Source organism: Dromiciops gliroides, chromosome 1, assembly GCF_019393635.1.
Source record: "Dromiciops gliroides isolate mDroGli1 chromosome 1, mDroGli1.pri, whole genome shotgun sequence".
NCBI classification, from domain to species: domain Eukaryota; kingdom Metazoa; phylum Chordata; class Mammalia; order Microbiotheria; family Microbiotheriidae; genus Dromiciops; species Dromiciops gliroides.
In genome coordinates, this window is record NC_057861.1 from 159,292,957 (window position 1) to 159,316,500 (window position 23,544).

Genomic DNA, 23,544 nt, shown 5'->3' on the forward strand with positions numbered 1-23,544 from the left:
TTCCAGAATTATGTTCTGCTATTTCTTAATATAAACCTACTATTCCTATTCCATTTTCCATAAATGCATCATATTTATTGCCCCCTTATTGCATCACAGTTTCCTTTAGATTGGACTATCTTCCTGTTTCTTCTCTACTTAGGTAAATTCTACATACCCTTCTAGTTCCAGTTCATCATTAGTGTGGTAATTTCCTTCTTGAGGGCAGATTGTGTCTCATGCTTGAATTCTCATTCTGTTGGACTTTTGTCTATGCCCTCCTGCAAATCTTCCTTAGGGGACCACAACACCAGAAATTCCCTGGATATTAGTGGAATTATAGACTGTCTATTGGTTATTACTGCTAAAATAGATGGGTTTTTGGTCATGTTTTGCATTTGGACTTTATTATATGAATATCGATGATTTAATGCAAGTGATTAAAGGATTTGCTCATGTTCACAAAGCTAATTATTGACAGAGCTTTGTCTAGAACCCATGTCTTCTGACTTCTAATCCAGTGTTCTTTCCTCTCTGCTATGCAAAGATATCAAAGTGGAAATATGCTAAATCTGTATAGAAAACAAAGAAACAGTACTGTAACAGAGCAACACGTAGACATAATTTTGGAGATGAATTGGATAGGGAGAGATGTTATAGTTGGTGAAGGAAGAAGACTAGACTGAGGAATTTAAATCTATTATGAACATAAAGCTGTAGTAGATCTTTGTACAAGATGAAATTATCCTACAGATATGCGCTAGATTGATGGGAACAGGGAGAGATGAGGCAGGAAGATGAACAAATATGCTTGTTTTAAATTAGTTGTGAATTGATGAGTATTTGAAGGAGAGTCACAGGATTGAGAATGGAAAAATACAATAAGTAATCTCAAACAATCTCTACTCTTTTGATAGAATGTGGAGATAATAGTTAGGAATAGTTAGTATGGTTTTATGAAGAATTAATTTGACTTGGTGAATGAATGAGAGAGACAAAGGAAAATCAAACATAATTATTACATTTTTGGTTTAGGTTATAAAGATTGGTGATTCTATTAGAAATGAAAGGAGACTGGAGGGAGAAGAATAGCATGGTAAAGCTCTTTTGGAAGTGTTAACATTAGGTGTCAACAGGAGATCAATAATGTGGCCTGTTAGCAATATGACTAGTAAGAGTAAAATATGAAGAAACAAATTTGGAAGTCCATTTGGAGGTAGTGGAATCTATGATAATGGATTGTCATCCCTAGAAAGGGAATTATTATGTGAGGAAAGCAGAGGACCTAAAACAATGTTGGCGCATAATCCCAGCATGGTTCAGGAGAAAGTGGAAGAGGTGGATATTAATTTGTACTTGTGCTTTATAAAAAGCATTCATTTGTTTTACATATTTATATTTCATCTCCCCAACTATATACTCCTATATACTCAAGAGAGCAGCAGCCTTGAGTTGTATTTTTCCTGAAAAGGAAAGGTCTGTCTCCTATCATTATTTTTGACCTACTAACATAGGTTATATCTTTACAAGATCAAAAATGTTAGAGAACAAACTTATCTGTAATAAATTGTTCTTTACACAATATTTGATAAAACTCAATTATTTGAAACATTTGTTTCTGTTTTTTTCCCCCCTTTGAGGGCACTATTCTTATAAAAGACTCTTAACTGGTTGTCAATTAAATACACACCCTATGTTGTCTCTGATACTGTCTCTCACTCCCTGTGGATGAACAGGCTGGTGGGAGAGATAAATGTATTAGTTCAAAGAGAGCATTGTTGGAAAACAGTTGTTGCTGAAATACATAGTCTGTTTTGAATTATGCTATCTTCTGACCTGTCTAAATTAGAAGTGCCTGAAGCCAATACAAATTCTCCCAGGACCATAACTTTTCTGCAGTTCTATCATATTGAGGGGGGGAAATTCCTGTCTTAACTTTCTTCACTCTTTCATTAATGTCTTTAGGGAATAGAGACAGTACATAGATTCTGGAATGCTCTGGTATTTTCTAATATACAGGGAACTCTATGCAGAAGGAAGGGGAAGTGAACAGTACATATTTATGAGTCCTACATTTCAGAGACTATATGTCCCATTTGGTTGGTGATTCTACAGTGTCATGTAAGCAATCATAAGTCATAACTAACTTGATCGTAAGTAACTTGATATGTTTTGTTTCTTCAGTTTAAAAGGTCCAGAAAATAAGGGTTTTTTTTTCACATTTATCCAATTTGCAAGAAGAGATGTTAGTAAGTTGAATCATAAATTGATAGTAGTCACTTATTGCCCCACTAAAAAAAAAAAAAGATATTAATGAAAGGATATGATTAAACCAAGGTATAAATAACTCTTTTCTTTTTTTTTTTGGTGGGGCAATGGGGGTTAAGTGACTTGCCCAGGGTCACACAGCTAGTAACTGTCAAGTGTCTGAAGCCGGATTTGAACTCAGGTAATTGAATCCAGGGCTGGTGCTTTATCCACTGCACCACCTAGCTGCCCCAGTATAAATAACTTTTAAGGCTTAATTAAGTGCTATTTATATTTTAATATTTTACAAAGCTTTGCTGCTAAAATGAAGCTATGTTGATGAAAATTAATTTAACAAGTGAGTTTTGTGTAGTGCCTGCCTGCTGGTGATGGTGATAGAAAATGTTTGCTGTTTACTGAGATTACACCAGCTATAGGCAACTGCTTATGTATAAGATTAGGTGTGTTAGTTATAGCTTGTACTAGGCTTCATTTGACATGTGAGAAATGCCTTCTTCCCAGCTTTCTCAAACTCTTGATGACCTACCAGGTTTTTCCACCATACCCAATTCTCATTCCTGACTTTTGTTTTTAGCCAGAAGGTGTCATGTTTGACAAAATAGTACTTTTGGTGTGTGATCATGGACCTATTCTCTCTTCTCCCTCAAGGCCTGGGAATTAGGCTTTAAAATAAAAACTGGTTTGTAATAGGTATGCAGCAAAATTGAGATAATAAACCCTTTGTTCATTCCTATAATTTACCTTCAGCTTATAAGAAAATACAAGTGCTCATTGTTTGTCATTAACATGTGAGTGCTCACCAAAAGGATAATATTAACCCTAAACTGGAAGGCCCAAATTTATGCTATGGGCTTTAAAATGAAAGTTAACACACCATTAGTTTTTTGTAGCTTGTCAGCTCTGGAAACCGATGAGATGGCCCAAAATGGAAGTAACTTCCAGCATACCTTGTTTCACCTACTTTTCCATTTTGGATAAACTTAACTGTTTCATGGTGTATTTTCAACACATAAAAAATGGTAAAGAAAGTAAATTCATTCTCTTTTTTCTTTTTATTTGTTGTTGTTGTTTTGTTTGTTTGTTTGTTTTTACAGGGCAGTCAGGGTTAAGTGACTTGCCCAGGGTCACACAGCTAGTAAGTGTCAAGTGTCTGAGGCTGGATTTGAACTCAGGTCCCCCTGAATATAGGGCCGGTGCTTTATCCACTGCACCACCTAGCTGCCCCTGTTCCTTACTTTTATATACTTTTCTTCTCATAATACATATTTTATCAGATAAAAGTATTGAATAAGTGAGTTCATGTCTTCTAAGACCTTATCTTTGACAGAAATAACTATGATAGTAGTTTAGATAGTAGTAGAATAGATAAATACCTTATTGGTCTAAACAAAGTACTATGATAACAGAAGAAAGAGATCATTTTGACTAGGGGAATCAGAAAAATTAGAGAAAGCTACTCCTTGATCTACTTCTTGAAGATTAGCTAGGATTTCATCCATTGGAGATGTGGAGAGAAGGGTATTGTAGGTGAAAGGAATGATTGAGGAAAAATGTGGGGTGTCTTTGAAGAAGGAAGAGAGAAGTATGGTTTGTCTGGGGCTTGTCTTGGCCTGTAAAAAGGTTACATAATGTGAGATAATGTAGCAAAAAGTAAGGTGAATCCTTGAAAACCCTTGAGTGTTCAGTTAAAGAGTTTATACTACTGAGCCATATTGGTAAAGTTCCTCATCAGGAGCTCCCTTCAGTGATGAAATTATAATATGGTATGAAAAAAAAAAGTAAGAAGTAGTGAGATGGCCTTCATATTTTAAGAACCTACTTACATTGAATTCTGCTGAAATATTTCATTGAAAAAGAATTGATCAAAAAAAAATGTGGTCATTTGTAGAGTTAAACTTGTGTTGGTGACTAGCAGTGACATTTTGGAAACAGCTAACCTGCTAAAGGAACTTGAAATAAGATGGGGAAAGTTTTATAGAAAGACACATTCATTTATATTTGTGTCTCCTTTTGTTGTTCTTGTGACCTTTCTGAGCTATAAACAATAGGACATTTGTTTTCCTTAGTCTGCCTTGGCCAGAATACAAATTAAGGAAAGAAATGCAGACCTGGCAGAGTGGAAACTTTAATAAGTCAAACAAATGCTTAAATTTCATAATTCTGCCTTATAACTTTTTTTCCTTCTTTCAAATTTTAAGTTTTTCATCAAAACATCACTTTGGGGACTGGTCCAATATGCAGCTCTGTTCTGGTTCAAGTACCCATAACAGTGAATTTCCTTTATAAATTGTCTCAGTGATTAGTGCTACATGAGCAAGTACTTTGTAAAAGAAAGAACAATTAATTGTATTGTCCCATCACTTTTGGAGAGTATCAAAGATAGAGTGAGGAGAACAGGGAATTCTTTCTTATTGCCAAAATGTGAGCAAATAAATCAGATTTTTACACAAGTATCACGATTTACTGTCAAGATTTATTGTTTAGCATGAAATTCACTGGTAAGTGACTGGTGACTTCCTTGAAAATTTGTATAAATCTTTATCTCTGTATTTATAGCCCCACTTGACTATAAAAAAAAAAAGCTCCTGTAAATAAAGTAATAAAAACTTTCAGCTGGAATATTGTTGACACAAATGTGAAAAATGTAACTTATACCAACACTGAACAGATTAGTTTGGCGGTAATTTCTGAGATTGCTACCCCTCCCTCTGAAAAACCCCCAAATGTCTTCTAACCTTCAGACTGTTCTCCTTGCATTCGTTCTCCTGAATCTGATGCCCCTTTGAGAGTCTCTGGAAGTTGTTTTACAATTATTATTGTCTCCATTTTGTGGATTATGAAACTGAGGCTGGTAGTGATTAAATGCCTCTCTCAAGGTGACCCACAGTCAAAAAGGGTGGGGGGGAAGGGTAGGACCAGAAATCCAGTTCTTGCAACTACAATAATAGGGCATTTTTGTTGTTTTCCTGATCAAAACAGCAATTTAAAATAACAAAGAATAGTGATATTAGTTTGCATTTTTACATTATTCAAAAAATTTGTTGTTTTGCCCATCCATGATTCATTCTTAGAACTTGTGCTCCTGATGGCAAGAATTTCATTACCTATGTAAATCATCTCCTGGCCATGTATGGATTTGCTTATGCTAATAAAGTCTATTGGTTGGAGTATCCTGTGAACTGAAATTCAAAGTTTGTTTTTTTTTTTTTTTCAAGTAATAGGGCAATGACTAATATCTATTTTTTGTATCCTTCCTCCATGGCTCTTATTATAATATGTTATGCAGTCAGAGTTTGATTAATGATAATGATCCATAATTTAGGTCAAATTTCATAAATATTACTTGAACAAACAGAACATTTCTTTGCACATGGTAATGATTCTGATTTAGCCAACAATGAAATTTACTTTGAGGAATAATTCAGTGCAATGGATACTTCTATCAAGACTTTATCCAATTTATATTTGCTGATCATATTGAAAATAACTAACATCAGCTTGTGGAGAACAGCACAAGAAGAAATAAAAGGGATTACCCTGTCGTGGCAAAATAACAAAACAAAGCAAAACAAAAACTCTCTTATTTTTTTCTACAGCCAACAGAGTAAATGAGACATTGGCATTTCTGGTTAAGTCCTTTTAGTTTAATAAGTTAACAAGCTTTGATTATATGCTTACTATGTCGGGCACTGTGCTTGCTAAGCACTGGAAATAAAAAGAGAGGCAAAAAATAGTTCCTGTCCTCAAAGAGCTCACTGTCTAACTTAAGATCAATGGCCATTTTTAGAAGGAAAAGGAAACAAAATTTAAGGGCATGAACCTAAAGGAGCTAATAAAAATGAAGACTACAAGGAATAGATAGAAATTCCATTGGAAAAATCAATCTTGAAGAAAATGGAAATGTACAGAAATGAAATATCCTTCTGTTTGGGTCTCATCTGTTGGAGGACTCCTTGAATGTCCTGTTATTATGGCATGTTATGTATCACCCATGATATAGAAAAGTCCTTCATAAATGCTATAAATAGATTTTGGTTAAATCATTTATGGTAGTATTATATCAATCTGGTAGTATCAAATATCTTCTTTCCCTTTCTTAGGGCTTGTTACCTCTCAAACTACATATAATGTTGACCTTTTCACACCCCAGAGCCTGAAACAATTTGCCAAAGGAATTGTACTGAAACAGTGTACCATTCACTCACTCACACACACACACACACACACACACACACATACACACAACTTTAGCTTCCACAATCACTCACATGAAACACTAACCTTCCATTTTCCATACACTTAAATTCCAGTCCATAAACCACAAACACCAGGGCTTGCTTCTTTCAACTTTTTCTGCTGCTTCTCCTTTTCATACTCCTTTTGTTCTTTCTCCTTCCCACTTTCATCCTCTTCCTCTCACCTCCTACTTCTTCCTCTTTCTTCCCTTTCCTCCATTTTCTATTTCCTCTTTCTCCCTCTTCCCCCCCTCCTTTATACTCGTGTCTCTCCTATCTCTTCTTCTTTGGAACTATAGTTAATCCATGCTGATTTATGTAGAACCTTTGACCTGCTATGTTTTCAATTCTTTAGGCACCCTGCCCTTAGAGGCACACCATATTGGTTCCTTGCATTGTACTGACAGCCAATCATCTTTAGGTTTATTGTACCTTAGAACTCTTAAAACTCAAGTAACCTACCAGCTAAAGCTTCCTAGTTTTAGCAGGGATCAGGACAGAAGCTTGTTTCTCTTCATGTCTACTCTCCTGATTACTGTCTTCAGGAGATTGTCCTTGATGCTTTCTTATAACCATTGAGGGACACAAGAGCAATTCAATACTAGATGTTATTGTGAGCCCTGTTCTCTAAGTCAAGGTTGACTACTTTGTAAGATGGCTGGAAGTAGTTAGCCTCATCATAAACTTCTGCTGTCACCACTTTGACAGTATATCAACTATTAGCAGCTCACGGGTTACTAGATGCTATTGTGTTTGGCAACAGAACTGCTGTCATCTTTGATAAATTTGAGCATTTCAGCAAATCACCTTATTCAAGCTGTCACTGCATAGCAAATGGATAGGCGTAATAAGTGAAATAAATGATCTTTGTGAGCAACTGCAAGACAGTTTACTACTAGTAAAATCAGTTTTTTTAATTATTCAGGAGCAAGTCATCTTCTTTGTGAACACTTAACTTTCCCTTCACCCTCAATTAGCTATACTTAGTTATTTGCATCCTCATCAGAACTGGTCTCCCTTTTACGAGTTCTTTCTCTCTTCATCTTCCACATACCAACATAATCTTCCTAAGGCATGTTGGTCCCCTGCTGAAAACCATCAGCATTTTATCATTGCCTAAAGAGTAAAATACAAACTCCTCATTTACAGGCCTTCATAGCCTGCCTCCTATCCTTACTAGTCTTATTTCCCTCTACTTCTCTTTACAAACTTTCTTTTAGCCAAAGTGAACTACTAGTTATTCTCTGAATTTGGTGCTCCTGCTTCCACTTCCCTGTATTCATGGATGCCATCCTCATTACCTGGAATGCCCGTCCTCACTGGCTCAGGTACCTCCTCTGTGTAGCTCTCCTTGATTACCATCCCTCACCTCTTCCACCTTCCCCTTTCCTGAGATTCATTCTCTTCCCTTCTTCAATGTTACTTTTACCATACTTATTTGTAAAGATGTTGTATTATTTGAGTGTAATGTAACCATTTCATTTGCACCCTAGCATCTAGCAGAAGGCCTTGAAGGGCATGTAGCTGCTCAATAAATGTTTGTTGAATCTATTGAATTGGAAATAAGCAATTGGAATTCAATTTTATAACTTAATAGCTCTGATGGGGCTTTATTCCCATTAATTATTAATCATTTGCTAATACCTCCTTTCTGTAGTACTTCTTAAGTGCTTTTTTTCACATGATCCTGTGAGGTGGATAGTTACATTTTTACAAATGTGTCACTCCCCCATCACTTTGTATTTATTTTGTGTAGATCTGAGAGTAGAATCTAAAGTACATACAGTTGGTACTTAATAAGGTCTGATTGATTGATGATCAGCTAGCAAGTTTCAGAGCCATGATTCTGAAAACCATAGGCTTGACTCCAAACTCATTGCTTTTTCTACTTTTCTACACTGGCTCTGTGTGTTAGGCATCATTGCTCAAATAATTGTTGACTGTAGCTCCAATAGTGCTATCATGTTCAATTAAGATTATTGCTTTAGAGCTAGAAGGGACCTTAACAATTATCAAGTTCAACTCCATCATTTTACAGATAAGGAAACAGGCTTAAGACGTTGAGTGATCTACCCAAGGTTTCACATGATTGATTCTTCATACCACAATTTTAATGGAAAATGATTTAGACTCAAAGTAGCTTCCTTCAGTGACTGAGAACCTATATTATGAAGTACAAGTTGCTTTGACATTTGTAGTAACTTGCTGAATAGATGCACATCTCTGAGTAATTAACGTAAACTAGAATCTGGCAGTGCCTTCATTTCTCCAGAAATAATGGCCTAGAGTCCAAATTAGCTTATTTTGATTGGGTGGGAGATATTTGACTTAATCTTTTCCTTCCAGAATTTCTTGTTTTTAGAGAGGAAGAATTAGGTTGGTCTTTATGCCACTTTGCTCTTAAGAATGATGTGAAACAACTCAAAACCTGGTACTATGTGAAATTGTCTGACATCACAAAGAATCTGATTTGGGAGGGACCTCAGAGCTCATCTGGTTCAGCTAGTGCCTGAAAAAGAATACTACCATCTATACCACTCCCAGCAGATGGCTATATCTGGCCTTTTCATGAAGAGATCTAGGAAAACAACTTTAGGTCTCCAGGGCAGCCCATTTTATCTTTGATTAGCTCTATTAAAAAAAAAAAAAGTGTTTCCTTAGATCTAGCCTAAATTGGTCTCTTGGCAGCTTTCAACTATTACTCCTAGTTTTGCCTCCTCCCCCCTCCCCCCAGACCAAGCATTGGCAGTTCTTGATATAATCAAAGACCCCTCTGATTTCCCCCAAGTTATTTTCTTTTCCAGACTAAATATCCACCTCTTCAATAGAAGATGAGACTGATTCCATAGACCCCATGGAACAGCAGTCCCATGATTAGAATAACAACTAATATTGTTCTTTAGGATGCTTTTATCTCAGAGTTGGAAAGGATCTTAGTTTAATCCAAGGTTTCTTAGTCTTTCTAGTGTCCTGGATGTCTTTGGCAGTTTGGTGAAACCTATGGACCCATAAATGCTTCAAATAAAATATATAGGATTAAAAAAGGAAATTGGTTATACTGAATTACAGTTATTAAAATGTTTAAAAAATCTTAGATTAAGAGCTCCTAATCCCTCATCCTATAGTTGAAGACCTAAGAGTGTTTCTCAGTTGCTCTTGGTTCCACTGGGATATACTCATACTTTTAAAAACTGTTCTTAAGTGCACCACTTGAGTGGATTTAACCATACCTCTCTTCCCTCTTTCCACTGTATTTTATTTGTGTAGAGATTCATTGGGACCTCACAATAGTGTCAGTGAGTTGTAACATTTGTCAGGCCTCGTCATCGTTTTCCCTCTGGAAGAAGTTGGTACTAAGACTGGATGCTGGATATACAGTTTAATAGTGAACATGAATAATAATTGCTAGCATTTATTAAGCACCCGTTACTTGCCAGGCACTGAGCTAAGTGGTTTACAATTATTATCTCATTTGATCCTCATAACAACTCTGGGAGATAGGCGCTGTTATTACTTCCATTATATAGATGAGGACACTGAGGCAAATAGAGATTAAATGACTTGCCCAGGGTCACATAGCTATCAAGTGTGTGAGACCAGATTTGAACTCGGGTCTTCTGAACTCTAGGCTTGGTACTCTATCCATGAGCTGCCTAGCTGCTCAAGTTTGCAGGGTCTGCCTCTAAGCGCTACTTTAATTACCACTTTTCTCAAGGTTTATTCTAGGAGGAAAATCAAACCTCTTTAGTGATCTGCACCCAAAGACACCTTCTTTGCTGTGATCTAATCTTAAGTGACTTGTCTAGGCTTGCTCACTGAGTCACTCATAGCTTAAATATGGTAGAATTGGTATGACATCACTTCCTCTAAGCTACACCACTAATCCTTCAGCACAAGCATAATCACTAAGATTTCAATACTAACTACTCCTTTCTCTGTGCACGCACTTAAACAGTCTGTCACAATTGCTCAAAGGCCAGGACTTCATAACACACCTGTTGGCATGATCTGGGGGCCATGTAAAATTGTTACCTTTTCACAGTGTAACACAAAGAAAGTTGGTGAAGGGCCTGGTAGCTTCCCTATCAGCCTGGTAGCTCCTTGAGAACAGGTACTGTTCTTTGGCTTTCTTTGTATCCATAATGTTTAGCTCAGTACTTGGCATGTAGTTTGTGCTTAAAAAATTCTAGTTGATTGTGTGATTAGAAGCCTGTCATTCAGTGACTGGTAATATTTGTGCTTGAGGCAGAGGAGGAGAGGCCAAAAAGTATTTGTGTTGGGGTTCTTCCTTCATCTACCGAGGTCCATTCTCCCTGCTCTGTTTTCCCTTGCTCACATGTGTGACAGAAAGGAAGATGCTTCTCATTCTAAAATTTAATTATGTGTTAAAGTGGTAAATATTTAAAAGAGGCTGGACTATATATATAAAAGCACTCTTGGGTAGGTATGTTAGTCTCATCTCTGGCTTTAACCTGGAGAATGGGAACTTGTTACAACTCATCCACTTCACTTTTTCTTCAAGATTTCTTAGATGTTATAGACATGGGCAAAATTAGTGTATAGATCAGAAATTCTTAACCTGGCATCCACAAAGGGTCCCTATATACATTTCAGGATGCTTGTGAGCTTTTATGGGTAGAAATAATATTTTCATTTCAATACAATTGCTTTCCTTTGTAAGTCTTATACAGTTTTCTTTCATACAGTCAATAACTGCATTCTCAGAAGGGGTCCATAGCCTTCATAGGACTGCCAAAGGAGCATGACTCAAAAAAAAAAGGGTAAGAACCCCTCATGTAGATCTTCAATTATGCACTGAAAACACAAGTTGTTGATGATACAAGTTAAGGAAAGGCAATTTAGATGTTCTAATTCCTAGTTTAGCCCTCAACATGGATAATCACTTAAAATTCTGAAGGACTGACTTGTGAAACTTAAGCCTCAGAGGATTCATTTTAGTTGTACAAACATTTCTGGAAGACAAGCCATGTGGAAGGGCCTGTGCTAGGGGCTGCTAAGAAACAGAATGAAGTTACATCCAGCAGATGGGCTGGCAGGTGGGTAGTTTGACTTACATGGGTTTTGTTGCTGCATTTTCCTGTTCTGTGTGAGTCATATGTACGACATAAGGCAGCTAGAGACTGCTTTGTATGTAGAAGTGGTACAAAAAGTGATGAAAAGTTGCTTAACAAGATTTAATGTAAGGGGGCTTTTTTCAGAAGCCATACACTAGAAGTTTTGTGGAATTTTTTTTTTGGGGGGGGTATTATCTTGCAGGGAACTAAGAGGAAAAAGTTCCTAGCCTGAAACAGCATAACCAAGTAGTGCTTATTTATACTATAATGACTTTGGGCATTATAATTATGGGGGAAAATGTACTTTCCTTGGAACGGCAGATCTTTAGAACTATTGGAGTTTTGCTCCAAATATGGAGCCAAATGGTGTTATTGGTGCTAAAAATATTTAAAATGGTTATTTTACTGAATGTGAAAAATGAGCATGCCATATAGATTGATGCATATGATAATTAATTTTTTATAGGTACGATAATTATGTACCATATAATTATACTACATTAAATAAATTATATATTTATATATTAGAATTATATATAATTTATATGTGTATATATTATATATGTAATATATATTTATATAGGATTTCTGATTATATCAAAAGATTCTTTTCCTGAGCTATCCCCCCATTTTCCCTAATTCTTGCTGCTGATGTCTTCACTAATAAGGAATGAACTACAGCATCAAAATTAAAAGCAACCATAAATAAACAAACACTCTATACATAAAATATCTATTTTCATAAGAGTATACATATTTCTCAATTTAAAAGTTATAATTGGTTTTAAAATTTTATATTTGAGTTTGTATTGCTTTTGATTTAATTGAACAAATATTAAGGAGACAGTATGTTACAATATAACAAAAATACTGGCTCTCGAGTTAGAGTACCTGGGTTCAAATCCCTCTTCTGATGACTGCTACTTAATATAATTTGGTTAAGTCTTTGGATCTTAATCTCTTCATCTATGAAATAAGTGAACTGGACTAGATTAGCTCTGAGCTCTCCTTCCAACTCGTCATCTGTTTTCCTGAATGTTTACCCCCAAACTATTCAATGTGGTAGCTATTCATAAACAGTTTTCTATTTTGACAAAATCATGGGCAGGAGTTGTGTTCTTCGTATATAACACTACCTGTCCTCACACAGTACTAGCTGCCCCCGCCCCTCCTTATGATGTTTAAAAAGTGTTCACATCTGATGAGAATCATCATGAAGATAGACAGTCTTTAATATTAGGGGGAAATTTATATTAAATTTAAATACTCCACAGTCCTTTCGTCAAGGACCTTCATTCCTCCATTCTCTTAAAATATTGCTACTCCGTTTTGCTTTCCCTAGTTTGTTATAGTTTTAGCAAATGATTACAATACAATGAGTTAAATTCTTTTTTTTTCTGCTTTGCCTCTTATTTTTTTTTTTATTAGTTCCCCAGTTTGTTTTTAGTTTTCCAGTCTTTCCTTAAATCTATCTTTTGGTATTTTATGCCCTGGGATTTTAGAAATGCTTCTTTATACTTCATTTTAGACTGTAGTCACTAAAGGATTTTTTAATGAGTTCATGAACTTTTATTACTTAGATGTTTCCAATTTTGTGTACTTAATTTAAGTATAGCTATGGTATTATGCTTATTTATTTGATATTTCAGCTTTGGCAACACGGTTAGTAATGGTGCATTTAATAGAGCCAAAGTATCAAGAATGAGGGAGATGCAAAGGGCTATAAAGCTGTGCATACCCTTTGATCCAGCAATACCACTTTTGGATCTTTTTCCCAAAGAGATCATAAAAAAGGGAAAGGGACCCACATGTACAAAAATATTTATAGCTGCTCTTTTTGTGGTGGCAAGAAATTGGAAATCGAGGGGCTGCCCATCAATTGGGGGAATGGCTGAACAAGTTGTGATATGTGGAATTCTATTGTGCTGTAAGAAACGATGAGCAGGAGGAGTTCAAAGAAACCTGGAAGGACTTGCATGAACTGATGATGAGAGAGATGAGCAGAACCAGAAGAACGTTGTACACAGTATCATCAACATTATGTGTTGATCAACTATGATAGACTTGATTCTTCTCATCAATACAACAGTACAAGATATTTTCAAAGGACTCATGATGGAAAAGGCTCTCTAAATCCAGAAAAAAAAGAACTGTGGAAGATGGGTGCTGATTGAACCATACTATTTCTTTTGATTTTGGTGCTGTTGTTTTTCTTTTTTGAGGTTTTTCGTTTTTGCTCAGATTCTGCAGAAATATGTTTAATGTTATTGTACATATATAACCCATATCAGATTACCTGCTGTCTTGGGGAGGGGGGACAGGGGGGAGGGCGGCAGCGAGGGAGAAAAATTTGAAATTAGAAATCTTGTAAAAACAAATGTTGAAAACTTCTACATGTAACTGGAAAATAATAAAATACTTTTATAATTTAAAAAAAAAAAAAGAATGAGGGAGGTGATAGCCTGGGTCAGACCTCATCTAGCATGTTCTGTTGAGTTATCTCTCCCAGTAGAATGTGAGATCATTGAAGGTAAAGATTTTTCATTCTTTGAATTTATAACCTAATACAGTACCTGACATATACATATTAGGTGCTCAATAAATGCATGTTTATTGAATGAGCCTAGGTACCACATTTTAGAAAGAACATTGCCATGCTATGGTACATTAAGGTGAGGGCAGACAGGATGTCGGGTGGACTTCAAACCACATCAAGTGAGTTGAAGGAAATGGTAATACCTAGCCCTGAGAAAATATAGAAGGGCCTTCCTTGATATTTGATATCTGAAAGATTGTCATGTGGAATTTTTGGCTTGTTCTTAGAACCCAATAGGAGAATTCATATTCATAAGACTTGTAGGACGTGATTTTAGGGTTTTATCACCTTCCAAGTATGATTGTCCTCTTGAAACAACCATCAGGTGATTCCAAAGGTTGGCAGAAAGTGGGGCTCAGGGGGCAGATAGGTGGTGCAGTAGATAAAGCACTGACCCTGGATTCAGGAGGACCTGAGTTCAAATCTGTCCTCAGACACTTGACACTTACCAGCTGTGTGACCCTGGGCAAATCACTTAACCCTCATTGCCCCACCCCTCCCCCCAAAATGGGGCTCATAAGGTATGGAAAACATGGGCCCTTTACACATTTCTCTTCTCATTTGAGTTCTATCTATCTGTATTTGGTGGAGCAGATGGGGCAAAAAGGGTCCTACAATTCTTGAGTTAAATGTGTGACTTTAGTGTGATCAGGACACACTATAAAAATGCCCTATAAGGGACACTGAGCAAATAGATGCCTATGAAAAGTAAGTCTATGTATTTTTGACATTTTTGGTTCAGGAGCAGGGGGAGAGATGAAAGAAGGGAGGAGTGTGATTTGAGCAACTGTTGGTCCATAGTCCCTGAGTCTCACTAGGGATAAGATTGCCAGAGTTGAATCTTGATTATAGGTTCTAAACTTCCATGACTTTTTAATCACTGCTCAGATGACAGTATTCACTGACAGCTACTGCTCTGAAAAGAGCAGGAAAAAACAACAACAGTTGTTTTGCAAAACTTTTGACTTGCCATGATACTTTATCTCTGTGCTGGGACACATCAATCTGTATTGTGTGTGATGATTACCAGACAGTCAATCAGTTGTGCTGTGTTAGAGCCAGAAACCAGTAGCATTCCCACTTGCTGCCTGTTTCCCACTCATTGTGAAGCTTGTGCCCCTATCACTTGATAGACCTGGAAAGGAAGTGCCTAGGAAGTGAATGCCACTGCTGGTTCAGAATGTTCCAGTGTGGTTGGAAAGTTTGAGAAACGGGCTGGGTGAGAAGAACAAGACCTTATTGACAGGGTTCAATCCTGGTCACGTCTGTTTCACATCAACTCTCCAAATAATCGCAGCTCCCCCAGCCCCATCCCCCTTTTCTTTCTCTGCAGCATTAGCACTTTCACCTCTGCTTTTTTTTTTTAACAGGTTATGCAACTATGGTAAAACACAGAGCATTTTGACTTTCTCATCCCAAGAGAAGTATAAAATGCGTATTATAAGGGTATCTGCTTTAAAAAAGAAAAAAAAATGTCATTCTTTCCAGGGTTTTTCTACTGTATTTTTTTTTTTAATTGTGAACACTTTTCTACTGAGCCTTCTTAAATTTATGGAACCACTGATTATTCTAACATTTCCGCTGGTGGCATAGGCAGACCTGGCTTGCCATGGTCTAAATCAGTCAGTATCATAATTTGATTTCTGCTGAATTCTGGGCATATAGAAAGCATGTGATAGTGCATATATTATATGAGTGGGAGGAAAACTCTCTCTTCTTCCCCACACAAGTCTATAAACCAGAATATTTATGTCCCAGAGTCAGAAGAAAAATCTGGTAGAGTTTTAAAAGAACCACAAAATGTGTCCCTCGTATAATGTGCCTTGTTATTCTGCCTGGATTTATGTAGGACTCCTGCATTGATGTAATAAAGCCTCTTCTGCCACCCCTGTCATTTTCAAGGCTTCTTAGTGCATCTCAGATTCCAGATTTAAGCAAAATGACTGCTACACATTCTTTCTCTGGAATATTTTTTCAGAACTTTTGAGGGTCAAAGATGCATTTTTAGCTTTTCTCTGACTAAAGAATCTGAAGAAAATGTGCCCCCTCTCCCATTTCTTTCTTGGTTTTAAACACATTTTTAGTTTAAGGTTTTGGTAATTGTGGTTTCTCACTTTTGCATGTTCATGAAACTTGGGGATGGGTGGAAAGGAAAGGGAACTGATAAAAATTGAAGAACAATTTTAGGAATTGACTGAGGAATTATCAGATTATTTCATTTTCTGAGGGATGCATGTATTTTTTTTATAGAATCAAAGTCATTTTCCAAACCAGTGATTTCCTGACTTTTGATACCTTTTCTTCTTTTATTTAATTTTACAACTTTTGATCATATATGTATATATGTATATATATACTTACACATATCTTTATTTTAAAATTAAAAATTGACTGTTTCAGGTGGCTTTTAAAAGAAATTTTGCTACTTTCACTAATCTAGGATAGCCTTTAAATTGGTTTCCCTTTTCCCAGGCTTTCCCCTTCTCCAACCTGTTTGTTAGCTGAATCTTGCATCTCTTCTCTTCTCTTTTACTTATGTTACCTGTATAGCAAGTGTTTACCATGTTCTCTTCTCATTTGGTCTACGGTAATAGTTGCCAAACAAGACACCTTGTCTTTATTCTCTCCTTTCTCTGATCTATCCTTTACATTGCTTCCAAAATTATCTTTCTGAATTCTGCATATGATGCTCAGTGTTAACAATTTCAACTCCTATTGACAATTCCAGAGGACTAATGATGAAACATGCACCACACCTTCTGAAAGAGAGATGAAGGACTCAGAATTCAGAATGAGATGCATGTGACATGGTCAAGGCATAAATTTGTTTTGTTTGATTGTATATATTTATAACAAGTGTTTTGTTTTTTCCTTTTTTTTCTTATGGGGGGTGGCAGTGTGGGGAAAAAGGGAGAGAAGATATGTTTTTACTAATGGAAAAAATTATGAGTAGCCCTCCATCCCCACAAAGCCCCAAATAATCTTTTTAATACACAAGTTTAATAGTTTTACTATTCTGCTCAGAAAATTGCTGTGGACCCTTATTATCTTAAGGGAGTGGTCCCCAGCTTTTATAGAGTTTGGATCCTTTTATAATATTCAAGAAATATGCATACTTTAACATGGTAGCAATGTTTTGGTATATTTTGATTGAGATATAATGATAAATAGCTACTATGAATTTAGTAATGCTTTAAAATGAATTTGTATTTCATTTGCTCTCTCATCTGCACATATTTGAAAAATATCAATATGTATATGTGTGAAACATTATTCAATGTGTAGAAGGTACTCTTATTTATTTAATGTCTTCCCCTATTTGCCCTTGTTTGCAGGAAGTAGCTGCTTTTTATTTGTATCTTCAGGGCTTTGTATATAGGGAATGCTTAATAACTGTTTTTTTAATTTAATGAGATATACATTGCATTCTTTTATTCGGAATGAGACCCATAATTTAGGAACTACTGACTGGTGGGGCAAAATATAGACTCCTTAGTCTGGTGTTTATAAAGTCTAATCCAATCTGTTTCCAATCTACCTTTCCAGCTTAATGTCATATTACTCTTCTTCATGCATTCTATATTCTGGCCAGATTGGTCTATTGTCTGTTCCTTAAATTTGATTTACCATGTTCTACCTCCATACCATCTTCCATTCTAAGAACCAACTTCCTTCTTATCTCTGCCTTCCTGAATCTTCTTTTTTCAAGGCATACCTTCAGAGGTACCATGTCTCTTAGGCTTTTTTGCTGTCAAAAATGAGTTTTCCTCCTTTAAATTTCCTAGAGCATGTTTGTTGTTGTCCTTATTCCTTTGCCTCTGTTCCTGTAATATACTCGTCAGTGTTCAGGTGCTATTCCTCTTAGTAAAACAGAGGATAAGGGCTTGGCATTTTTAGTCTTGCTCTCCCCAATACCCAATATGGCAGTGTGTCACAGTGGCAAGAATACTACCTGGAGTCAGAAGGCCTCAGATCTGCCTGACACCTATGTGACATTGCTCAAGGTGACACCCAATGGCTTAAGAGGGCTCCTCCCTCTCTACATTTAGGATCCTATGATCCTGCATAGCAAGTGCTTAATAAATGTTTATTGTTGAATTCTAGCCCTTGAAAATAAAGGAGTTAAACTGACTATTCTTGACTGACACCTTCCTATCTGTCACAGTTAACGTTTTTAGATTTTCTTAAACAATTGCTTAGCATTGTCATTGAAGTGCCCGTCATCTTCATATGTGATAGTCATGTGTGTGAGACCTGTTTGAATCATTCAATCCGAAAGACAGAAGAGTCATTCAATTTCTTCTTAAATGAAAAGAGGGAGATGATGCTCATTCTCTTTTCATTTCATCAACTGTTATAGTTAAAAAGTGCATCTCTTAAAGTGTTTGGTTTCTTGCAAATGGCCATGCTTACCATTGTGTATCTAACATTTTCCCATCTCTTTCTCTTCCCAGGATGGTTCGTACTTGGCAGAATTCCTCCTGGAAAAGGGTTATGAGGTAAGTGACTCAATGAGCAAGCCTGGCTGATGGAATCATTTGGACCCAGCAGCCTCTAGCTTCCTCTGCTTCTGTCCTCCAGTGTGTGTGTTTTCCACTGAAACCCTGATAACAAATCAAAGCTCTATTAAAGAATGGCCTGTAATCATGCCAGTTCATTGTGCTATTTATCTTCTGGTGTCCATTGGTGGCTTCCCTCTACTCCTGGGGATTTAACTGCTCTGCATACTTCCCACAGTCTCAGATAAAGCAGCAACCTGTGCAAGTCAAAGCTGTAAAGAATTAAGGAATAATTTATGATGTAATATATCACTTAAAAAAAAACACCTCACAATGAAGTCACTCTTAATTCGGAAATTGCATGAAGCAATAAAAACCTAGCTAATCCATGGCAGACTCATATGAAAAATTTAAACCTAGAGTTTGTTGCTTTCCTTCTATTAGAGAGTCTTATTTTTTATGGAAACCCTAACTGAGAAGTGTTTTGTCATATTTTTTTTCTTCTCCTTGATTTTACTACTTCAGTGCTTAGAAAATTCGAGTTTTATTTACCAAGTTCGATATCAGTTGACATATAACATTTGCCATGTTACATTTGTTTTAATATTGTTATGCATGACTAATTACTTGAAAGAGTTTCTTTTATGTTAGTAGCACCATAGATTGTGATTATCTATAAATGTGGAAGAGTATAGGGTGGCTCAAGTATTTTGATACTCTGTAAATGTCTGTATTAAAAAATATTGGCCTATATATTTATTAGAAACATTTGCAGATACATTTCTTAAATCTTCACTTTGCAGTATATTTTAAAAATCAAAGAGATTTGGCTTCTTAGATGCTACAAATAAACATTATAGGATATAGGGGAAAGGAATTTTTTCTTATAATAGTAAGGTCTTGTTTCTTGATACTGTTTTTTGTCTTGTTGCTTCAAAAATCATGAAGTATTTATTTGACACTTGCTATGTACATGGGTTTTAAAAATCTAATTTTAGAAACTTTGATTTCATGAGAGATTAAAAGTATGCTGAATCCTTCATTAAAGATACATTTGTTAAGTGTTTAATACATACCAGATAGCGTGCTAAAGGACACAATCTGAATCCTCAAGCAGTCAGTATAATATGATGGAAGTAGCATTGGTTTAGAGTCGGGGAAGCTGAATTCAATTATGACCTCAGATGTTTATTATTTTTGTGACATTGAGCAAGTCACAAATTCTGGGTGTTTTAGTAGGACAATAAACTTAGTTTGAATTAATAGTATACTATATCAGCCAAATAAAAATCTAATATTAATTTGACTACATTAATAGAAGCAAACTATTCATATGGTGAAGACTGGCGATCCTTCTAATGGACTGTAGCCTTCTATGACCACATCTGGAATCAGTTTTTGGTGCTTCATTTTAGCATCGACATTGAAGAAGCTAGAGCTCATCCATGATGGACCAGGATTGTGAGGAACTGTATAACTTGATATATGAAGATTTTTTGGAAGGGACTAGAGAGATTTAATTTTTAGAGGAAAAGACAGGACGGGGGTGGGGAGAGAGAGTGTGGTAATACATATCATAGCTGTATTTTAAACCTATAATGTGGACAGAGTCTTAAACTTGGTAAAACAAGGATGGAGGATAGAATTAGAAATGAGGAGTGGAATATATTGAGTAGCAGATAACAAACTCAATAAAAGGAAATAATTCCCTGAGAATTAAAGACATAGCAAAGTGGAATTAATTGCCTCTGTCAGTAATTCTTCCTAACTAAAGGTCTAAAAGCAGAAGCAGGATGATGGTCACTTCTAAGGGATGTTGTAAAGAGATGCACATGTCCATTCAAGAAACATTTACTGACCACATGTGCAAGATGCTAGCAATACAACAATTAAACAGGTTTTGTTTTTAGGAAGGAATCCATGGTGGGGAGAGAGCTGGCAGAAGGGGCTAAAACATTTACACAGATAAGTAAATGTAAGGAAGCGGAGAGAGAGAGAGAGAGAATGAATTAGAATAAATTCATTAAGAACATCTTTACAAAGGAGACAGCTCCTGAGTTGAGCATTAAAAGAAGTCAGGTACTGTGAAAAATATGGAGGGACAGTCAATAAGATTTAGCAATTGATTGGATCTGTGGATGAAGGGAGCAAAGATGCTTCCAGGGTTTCAAACTTAGGGGACTGGAAGTATGGCAGTGTACTCCAGACTTAGCTTAGGGTCCTATCCACTGGACCACCCAGGCCAGAAGACAATGGCAGAAGAGTTAAGATTGAGTGAAAGGAGAAGGAAGTGGAAGCACCCAATGTAGACAGCTTTTTCATGGAATTTTAGTCACAGAGGGGAGGAGAGATATAGAATGATAGCTAATAGGGATGGTTGGATCATACGAGTTTTTTAAGGATGAGAGATTCATGAAAGTGTTTGTAGGCAACTGGGAATTAGCCATTACCTAGCAATAAATTGAAGATTAATAAGGCAGTGGGGATAACCGAAGGGGCAATTTGCTAAAGATGATGGGATTGGATATAGTGTCATTGTAGTGGGGTTCTCTTGTCAAGGAGAAGGGCCATTTTTTCCTGATTAGACATGTGAAGGAATAGATAATAAGGAAGATATTTGAGTGATATGAGATGAGAAGAGAAAAAAAGGAAGCACTTGTCAAATAGCCTGTTTTTTGTTTGTTTTCTTTGGCTTTTGGTGAAAAGAAGATGGTGGGAGGGAGTACCATGGGAAGTTTGAAGAATTGAGGTAGATGGGAAGTAACTTTAAAACACAACAAAGCCCAATGCCTACTTCCTTTACCCCTGGATCTCTGATCTTGACACATTAGCAACAAATGCTATGACATGCAGGACAATTGAATTTTACCACAAAATTATATTTTTAAAGTAATACTTATGAATATTGTTTTAACTATGTAAAACATTTTAATCTTTAAATTTTTCTCATATACTCATGCAAGGAAAATCTAAGATTAGTTCCCTTTTCTTCTTTACCTGTTTTTATACTAATAATTCTTCATTTGTTTATGGATGAACTGTTCCATTTCCAAATACAGTATAACTGGGGGCAGCTAGGTGGCACAGTGGATAAATCACCAGCCCTGGATTCAGGAGGACCTGAGTTCAAATCCAACCTCAGACACTTGACATTTGCTAGCTGTGTGACCCTGCGCAAGTCACTTAACCCTCACTGCCCCGCATTTAAAAACAAAAAGCAAATACAGTATAACTGGATCTGGTAAACAAGTCTACTTTCAGTCTTCAAGCTCTACTGATAGGCACTCTCAAAGCTTTTTACTTTAATCTTTATTCTAGTTCCCAAACTAATTTATCCTGGATTGCAGAGGGAAGTGTTCAAATTCTGAAAAAAAAAAATGTCTAAATATCCATTGACCCTAAAGTCACTCATAGCATTTAAGAAAATTTGGGGGTAAAACAGTGATGGAAATAAGTTCTGAAATACTTAAAGTGAGGTATAACTTATACTGGGGAAGGTTGAACTTGGACTTTATGCTTCATCGAAAAATAGGAAGCTAACTTTTTCTGTATTAACAATTACTAGGAATTGAGATTTTGTACAATTTCTTGGTTCACTTTTTCTTGGGCTAATGCTGACTTTCTTGTACCTTTGGTCATTAGTCACATAGCTCTTTTAGTCATTACTCACAAAGAATTTAAAAATGAAAAACAATGTAATATTCAGCACGGTGAAGTTTAAGCACTCTTTGAGATTTTTTAGCATTAAAGAAAATTAGAACTTTAAGGAAGAGTATTAAGGCTCATGAAAAATAGATTCAAGTGTAAAAACTGATTCACAGTTCTATTTATAGCGTTTATGGCATTAAATATTGGCTTATCAGAGTACCTTTAAGAAGATTTATTTTTTTAAAAAATTAACATTATGTTATATATTTGCGTTTTAAATTCATTAATGATTAAGTAATGAAGCCAGGTAGTCCAATGTATAGAGCCCAGACCTGGAATCAGGAAGATCTGAGTTCAAATCGAGCCTCAGATACTTACTAGCTATGTGACCCTGGGCAAGTCACTTAACTCTGTTTGCCTCAGTTTCCTCATCTGTAAAAGGACCTGGAGAAGGAAATGGCAAAACACCTCTAGCATCTTTGCTAAAAAACAAAAAACAAAAAAAACAAACCCTCAAATGTGGTCACAAAGAGTCCAACGTGACTACAATGACTGACCAACAATACTGATTTACTAGAGATCTTTCTCACCTTATTTAACACTCCACTTAATCATTTCACTTTACTACTTGATTGGTAAAAGAATTGAATAAAAATGTAGTTAAATATTAATGAGCAGGGGGCAGCTATGTGGTACAGTGGATAGAGTACCGGCCCTGGAGTCAGGAGGACCTGAGTTCAAATCCGGCCTCAGAAACTTGACACTTACTAGCTGTGTGACCCTGGGCAAGTCACTTAACCCCAATTGCCTCACCAAAAAAACAAACCAAAACAAACCAAACAAACAAAAATATTAATGAGCAAAAAATAATAATCTCTTTCTCTGTCTCCCTCTCTCTCCTTTGCCCCCCGCCCCCAGCTACAGATAGTACTCTTTTATTTATTTATTTGTTTGTTTGTTTGTTTGTTTGCTTGTTTATTTTTGATAGTATTCTTTCAAAATACCTCACTTTAAAAAATCTTTGGCTCACTCTATTTTTCTGTGATGTTCTTCTTTAATTGCCTCTTTACAAAGGCATTCACAATAAATATGCCCAAACTAGTAATTGTCTCTGGCTAGCATTTTTATAAAGATAATTTGTTTAAAACAAGGCCAAAAAAAAAGTAAACAAACTTTTAAGAAATAGGCTTTTCTACTGCAGAGAGGAAATAGCTTCAGGCTTCCTTGAAGGAGTCCTAAAAGAA

General features: G+C 36.1%; 1 protein-coding gene across 1 annotated transcript in view; it reads left to right on the forward strand.

Annotated features, from left to right (window-relative positions):
• GMDS (GDP-mannose 4,6-dehydratase) overlaps positions 1-23,544 on the forward strand; it is an 803,594-nt gene that overhangs the window by 124,995 nt on the left and 655,055 nt on the right. Inside the window, exon 2 of the mRNA XM_043975422.1 lies at positions 18,608-18,652. Coding sequence (XP_043831357.1) covers positions 18,608-18,652 — 45 coding nt within the window. The remainder of the gene's footprint in view (positions 1-18,607; positions 18,653-23,544) is intronic.